The sequence below is a fragment of the Pagrus pagrus genome (assembly GCF_965226575.1).
Source record: "Pagrus pagrus genome assembly, chromosome: 17".
Classification (NCBI taxonomy): Eukaryota; Metazoa; Chordata; class Actinopteri; order Spariformes; family Sparidae; genus Pagrus; species Pagrus pagrus.
Genome location: NC_140201.1, coordinates 6,904,003 through 6,910,879, shown reverse-complemented (window position 1 = coordinate 6,910,879; position 6,877 = coordinate 6,904,003). Strand labels below are relative to the sequence as shown.

The 6,877-nt window shown below is 42.8% G+C and overlaps 1 protein-coding gene across 1 annotated transcript; it reads left to right on the top strand.

Moving 5' to 3' along the window:
* The first annotated feature begins 504 nt into the window (after nucleotides 1–504).
* Nucleotides 505–6,496, top strand: LOC311273122 (serine/threonine-protein kinase Sgk1). Its single transcript, XM_084380014.1, has 13 exons — nucleotides 505–718; nucleotides 1,233–1,308; nucleotides 2,070–2,148; nucleotides 2,241–2,281; nucleotides 2,391–2,448; nucleotides 2,555–2,638; nucleotides 2,756–2,887; nucleotides 2,998–3,110; nucleotides 3,231–3,354; nucleotides 3,446–3,541; nucleotides 3,637–3,792; nucleotides 3,897–3,986; nucleotides 4,489–6,496. Exons 1-13 carry the CDS (start codon nucleotides 649–651, stop codon nucleotides 4,651–4,653), a joined length of 1,284 nt encoding a protein of 427 aa, XP_084236140.1. The 5' UTR covers nucleotides 505–648; the 3' UTR covers nucleotides 4,654–6,496.
* The last annotated feature ends 381 nt before the right edge of the window (nucleotides 6,497–6,877 follow it).

Sequence of the window (6,877 nt, the reverse complement as noted above, 5' to 3'; positions counted from 1 at the left end):
GATTATCGGGGTCAGGTGCTGCAGCCGCTTCAGGCAGATGCTCGGATGCAGCAGTCGTGACATACATTTCTCGACACCCTTTCAAAATAAAACGATTCCAGCCCATTTTTTTGGTGGTCTGCAAGACATCAGACTATCTTTGCGTGTGATCGCAGTTTATTCCCCCTTTTTTTAATATCTGACTGAAGTCCCTTTGTGTGCACGGTGATTACAGTCAGTGGGAGAGAAAACGATGAAGAGGAGGAGGAGGAGGAGGAGGAGGTGGGAGAGCTCACCCTCCTCCTCCTCATCATCATCATCATCCTCCTCCTCCTCTGCGGTGAGACCTCCTCGTCATCCCCCGCCTCCCTGCAGGCAGATATGGCTGCGGCGGAATCCCGTGACGTCACGCCCCCCAGCAGTTGCCGTGGAGACGCGGGTGACGACAAAATGGGCGTCGCCCTTCCCCTCCCCCCCCCCCTCCTCGAGCACCACGTGGTCCGTATATATGAGCCGGCTGACTGTGGGCAGCGGCAACAGAGAGCGCAGCGCGGCCGGAGGAGATGCGTGTCGGAGCGGACCACTGACAGACACAGACACGGACTATTATTGATTTTTTTCTTCTTCTTCTTCGTGCTTTTTATTGGATATTTATCTTGTCTGCTCAACATGGCTGTGACCGAGGCTGGATGTGATCTCACTTACTGCAAAATGAGGGGGATTGTCGCCGTTCTCACCGGTGAGGAAAAACAAAACAAAAACAAAAACAATACAATCAATATTGATCACTTAACCTGCTGATGTATTGATTAGTGAAGCGAATTAAACGTGTTTATTGATTCGTGAACAAAACAGCCGCCAAGAGATCAAATTAAAAGTGCAAAGTGCCTTTTTCTGCTCCACTTTTATGGAAATAGCACATAAATCGCCTTTAATTGAGCGTTAATCTGCTTTAAAATCTGCACACTGATTATTTGCGCTGCGCTGGGAATCTGGGATGGAAAATGCTTTGTTGGCCACCACTGTTGGTGTCTGAATGAGTGACCCAAGTGGTTGCATAACCCATAAGCCCGCAGCATTAGGGGTCTATGCACAACACGCAAATCTACCCTATGACAGGCTGTGTTCAACTCAAAAACACAGCGGATTACAGCTCCAGCAGATATTTTCCCTCCACTAATGAAAGACAAAATGTTTGTGCATCATTGTTGTCATCACACGCTGACTTCTTCCCTTCCTCTCTTCATCCGCAGCTTTCATCAAGGAGAGGAAAATGGGGCTGAATGACTTCATCCAGAAGCTGGTGTCGACCCCACACATCTGCCAACAGTGAGTATTTCTATTTATTTTTTTAACATATTACATGAGTGTGGCACACAGGGGGCATCGCTTGGCATCAGTCACTTCCTGGCTCTATATTTATTTCCGATCATTAGCCCATTCATGATCAGTGTCCAATCCCATCAGCCACCTGAGTTTGCCAGGACATTCTGTGAACAGTTTAATCTGGGTCCGAGAAGCCAGGGTAAGAATAGTCCTTTCATGACGAGCCTGTTAACAACCTCTCCTCGGCTGCTGCTGCTGCTGCCGCCTAATCACCTTTCCACAAATCCCCTCTGTCCCCTAGACGAGGATAAACCGGTAATTCAGCTATTACATGATACATGGCTCGTCCCCTCACGGGTGTCGATCCTGACATCCAGGTCGGCGGTGTGGAAATATACCTGGGACGCTGCATCTGTTCCCTCCAGATGCTCCATGAGGGAAGGGCGTCTAAGCTGGACCTCTTGAGTCCTGCAGAGCCATCTCTCGTAGTGGGTCAGAGGCTTAAGCTTTTTCCCAGACAGGTTAGGCTGTTAAACTTGACCTGTCTCAGTCAGTCAGTCATTCACACCCCAGCAGGGAGCGTTCATTCAGCTTTTCAGTCGCACAAACTCCCGTGGATCCTGTGACTCCGCTGTGCCACAAAACTCAATAACACATAAATCATACTGAACCAAAAAAGGAACACAAAGCCACATGGTTAAAAGATATTATCTGATTAAAGTTCATCTTGTAACCAGATCTGTGTTTTCTTTTTTTCCCCCCAGTGTCGAAGTGAACAACTTCCTGAAGATTGATGAGAATCAAAACGAGGAGGTTGAGAGTGATGAACTTCCTGATAGTCCGGTAAGCAGCAGAAACTGTTTACAGAGAACGTGACTCACTTCTCTCCAAACTACGGCGCTAATTGATAAACTTCCTTAATTCATATCTTTCAGATGTGCCTAAATTCAAGAAGTTCACTGGCCGAGGAGACTCAGTAAGTATCCTTATAAAAATCTGAACTTTTAACGCCGTCAGCAACAATTCTGTAAAACAAACACAGTCTAAATAAAAATCCTAATCGTCTGTCCCTTTCTCTACATTAGGATCAAACCCTGTGATTTTGACTACCTCAAAATCATCGGCAAAGGCAGCTTTGGAAAGGTGAGTGTGTCTAACTTTTCCTGTCCATGACTGTCTTCTTTTTTACTTCCTCATATCTGTCAGCGCTGCAGCACAGTCACTGATGCAAATATTTGCTTTAATACAGGTTCTGCTGGCTCGACACAAGGAGTCGACCAAATATTACGCTGTCAAAGTGCTCCAGAAGAAAATCATCATGAAGAAGAAAGAGGTAAGACCTTTAGATAAAGTCTTTTATGTCTTTATCTTTTCATACATACACCTCAGTACATGTTCTCGCCGTTTTATAATGTAAAATGTCATATTAACTTCTATATGTTCCTTCCAGCAAAAGCACATCATGGCTGAGCGCAGCGTGCTGATGAAGAACATCAAGCACCCCTTCCTGGTCGGGCTGCACTACTCCTTCCAGACGACTGACAAGCTGTACTTCGTCCTCGACTACGTCAACGGTGGAGAGGTGAGTTCAAACCTCACAACGCTCAGAAATCAGACCAGAATCGGGTCAGAAGAACATCAAAGTATGTTTTGAGTTGTTTGCTGACGGATGTTTGTCTGTTTTCTCTCCAGCTGTTCTACCATCTGCAGAGAGAGAGGATCTTCCTGGAGCCCAGAGCCAGGTTCTACGCTGCTGAAATTGCAAGTGCACTTGGCTACCTCCACTCCCTGCACATCGTGTACAGGTAATGAGCGAACCTACAGTGCCTCCTAGTGGACTATGCTTACATGATCAATGCTGAACTGAAGTGAAGGAGGACCGGAGTCATTTTTGTAAAAGCTTTTTTCCTCTTTTTTCATCACAGGGACCTGAAGCCCGAGAACATCCTGTTAGACTCACAGGGCCACATCGTCCTCACAGACTTCGGCCTCTGCAAAGAAGGTGTTGAAGCCAACGGTACAACAACAACCTTCTGTGGGACACCTGAGGTACAAAACAAATCTCTAGATTTACGACAGAAACTCAACCAAATATGATTGTCTGACTTGTATTGACTCGTTCTTGTCTCCTTCCTTGCAGTACTTGGCCCCTGAGGTTCTCCAGAAGCAGGCGTACGACCGCACAGTTGACTGGTGGTGTCTGGGATCCGTTCTCTACGAGATGCTCTACGGACTTGTAAGTCAAATCTATCCCTTTATACCTCCTGTACGACTGCTGCTCATTCATGCATTGAATAAACTTAACTTGTTGTTGTTGCTTTTGCTTTACAGCCCCCGTTCTACAGTCGTAACACAGCTGAGATGTACAACAACATCCTGCACAAGTCTCCCGTGCTCAAGCCCAACGTGTCGAACTCAGGCAGGGAGCTGCTCGAGGGGCTCCTGCAGAAGGACCGGACCCAGAGGCTGGGAGTGAAGGATGATTTTGTAAGTGTGCAAGAAAACATGACATAAAAAGAAAGAACTGTATGAGATATGTGTGGCTTTTTTTCTATCAACCTGCTGATCTTGAAATGTATTTCTTCCTCCAGCTTGAACTCAAGTACCACTCCTTCTTCTCTCCAATCAACTGGGAGGACCTGATGGCCAAGAAGATCACTCCTCCATTCATCCCCTCAGTGGTAAGTTCAAACTAGGGCCGTGACCCACTTTTCTCAATCTATAGTACATGTTCTACTGGTGGTACGCAAGCTCCCTCTAGTGGTACGAGGCGGAACAATTATTGGAAATGAAATAAGTTCATTTAAAAACATATAATACTATCACAGCACTTCAAATGCTATAATTCAAATAAAAGTACTTCAACTGAAATGTAATTTAAATTAAGTTTTGTTTTGCCTAAAATATTTGCTCACACACGTCATCCGTGTTTTCAAGCTTAACTTGCACTGTGATGGCAATAAAGTAAACTAACTTTTTACAGTGGTCACAGTGGTGCACCTTACTTTTTCATTTTTCACATAATTGAGCAGCAAATCTTCACATTTTTGCATAATCAGTAACTTAAAATATCAATAAATTACCAGACTACAATGGTATTATGCATTACAATGAATGTCGATAGGTGCTTTGACATATTTCCTTTAGATGTCTAAATCCTGTCCTCTCCGCTTGGTTTCACAGTCCGGTCCCACAGACCTCCGACACTTCGACCCCGAGTTCACCCACCTGCCGGTGTCCTCCTCTCTGTGCACGGACAACCTGACTGTGACCAGCAGCGTCAAGGAAGCCGCCGGAGCTTTCCCAGGCTTCTCCTACGGGCCCCCAGCAGACCACTCCTTCATGTGAGCGCCAACATGTCGACCCGTCTGTCCAAGGAACTCACAAGAACCAAGACAAAATCTCTGGATTTAGAGTCTTATTCTTGACTGAGGGACCACGCTGGAGCAGCCTGTATGGGGGGATGTTACACAGCCTGATGAGAGGATCTAACTGACATGATGGACATGAAAACTTTGGGGGATCTTGTGCATGAAAAGTGTACAGATGGGTACTCTCATGTTACAACACCATTGGCCCTACTCCTCTGCCTCAACCGCCCCAAAATTAAAAATACATGTGTGCCAAGTGTGGATGCACTCTGAGGTCATGAAACATCGCTCTCCGAGGACTCGGGACCTCACAGCTTACTGGTGAAGTGACATGAGGAGAAGTGCCTGAGGTTCAAAAGGCAGTTTGGACGGCAGCAACAGCGTTATCAGAAACCGCAAATCCATTTCACTCGTTTGGGCTTTTTGACCCGAGCGCTAGCTGTTGAGGGTGATGCCTTCATTACACGTCTACATACGTTTAATCTGTTTTTGTTGTTTTCATGTAAATGCTCAATTGCACTTGAGGAAACAAGGGTCAAGAAAAGTTAAACATTCTGCTTTAAGCATCAGCAACTTCGGATTAGACAGCTGCATATCTTTGTTTATTTTCATATCTGTAGTTTCAGTGGTGTACACTTGGACCAAACTGTTAATTATGGTACGCTTTAAACACTTTTTTTTGACCGGTTTGTCCTCATAAACTGAAGATCAAAGTTTTACTGTACTGTGTAGAAGAAAAAAAGGTACATATATATATTTTATTGCAAAACCAAAAGGTTTTCCATCTTTTAATAACCACAAACATTCTCTTTATTATAAGACAGTTCTGCATATGTTATAAATGAGTTATAAATGTTTCCTAGTAAATATGATATGATATAAATATACATGAATAGATTCAATGAAAAAATATATTTCCTGTATGGCGATATCTCTTTATTTTTGGTTTGTCAAACGTCTTTTTGTTCGTGTTAATCTATATCTGCTGTTTGCAAACTTACTGAAAGACTTCTCTCGTTGATCAGGAGAGACGGAGCGTTGGAGAGTTCAACCAGCAATAACAGGCCCACATCGATGATAGCACATAATCTTCTTTCGAATATAAGTGATTGCTGTTTTATTGCAAACACTCCGGACAAACTATAGAGTCTATGATTACAGATGTTTTTGTATTTATGCATCATGTAGAGAAGAACTGTGAATGTCTTGTGCCTGTCCAAGGCGGCCTGATCCATATATATTCTATGTACATATCTCTTTTCCCTCAACCTCTTTGTCCCTTTTCTAGACAATAATCTGTTTAAGGAAGTGCTTCATTAACTCTGAAGAAGGACCACTAGGTGGAGCAGGCGCTGGCTTTCTGCAACTGTGTTTAGCCACCTGCGCTCTGCATCATATGGTTCTGGAAAGTGCAATAAAATCTTGTTAACTCTGGAAGAATAATATCATTTTATCTCTTTTAGCAAAAGTGTTAGTTGTAATTTATGATCTGATATTATTAAAAAGTAAGTTATTAAGAGAGAATCTTCACTCAAACAGAGATTGTTCACGACTTTGTTTTGCCCCACTCAGACTCCATATTGTAGAGTTTCATTTTCAAGCCTGCTGAAAAAGAAGAAGAAGAAAAAATAAGGCAACACACAGTTCTCGATAATTTTCTTCCATATTTGGAAGCGTTATTTTTCTGTTTTGTATTTTTTATGTATATTTATTTTCATGCTACTGCTACTGTATAAAGAAGATAATTTACATGATCAACTGAAATATTGAACTGTAATCTGTGTCAGAATTTCAGAAACGGCAAATAAATTCTCTAAATCAAGGCAAGTGTGCTGTTTACTTTTACTTTGTAATGCTATTCATGCTATTTTTATGTTAATAGTACTGAATACATAATAATTCGATAATACATATAGTACACATAGAAGGGTAATTTATAATTATTTTAATTGACAGTGAAGAAACAGACAAAAATGTTGTCAATTAACTGGTTGATCGATTGGTCTGTAAAATGACCAATCACCACTTACTGAAGCCCAATGTGGCTTCTTCAATGTCTTTTATCCAACTTACAGTCCAAAACCCAAAGATATTTATTACCATTAGACAAAGAAAAGCAACAAATCCTCACAACTGATGCTGGAACGAGATAACTGGGCAACTTATTCTATTATAAAAACAGTTGCTTATTAATTTTCTAT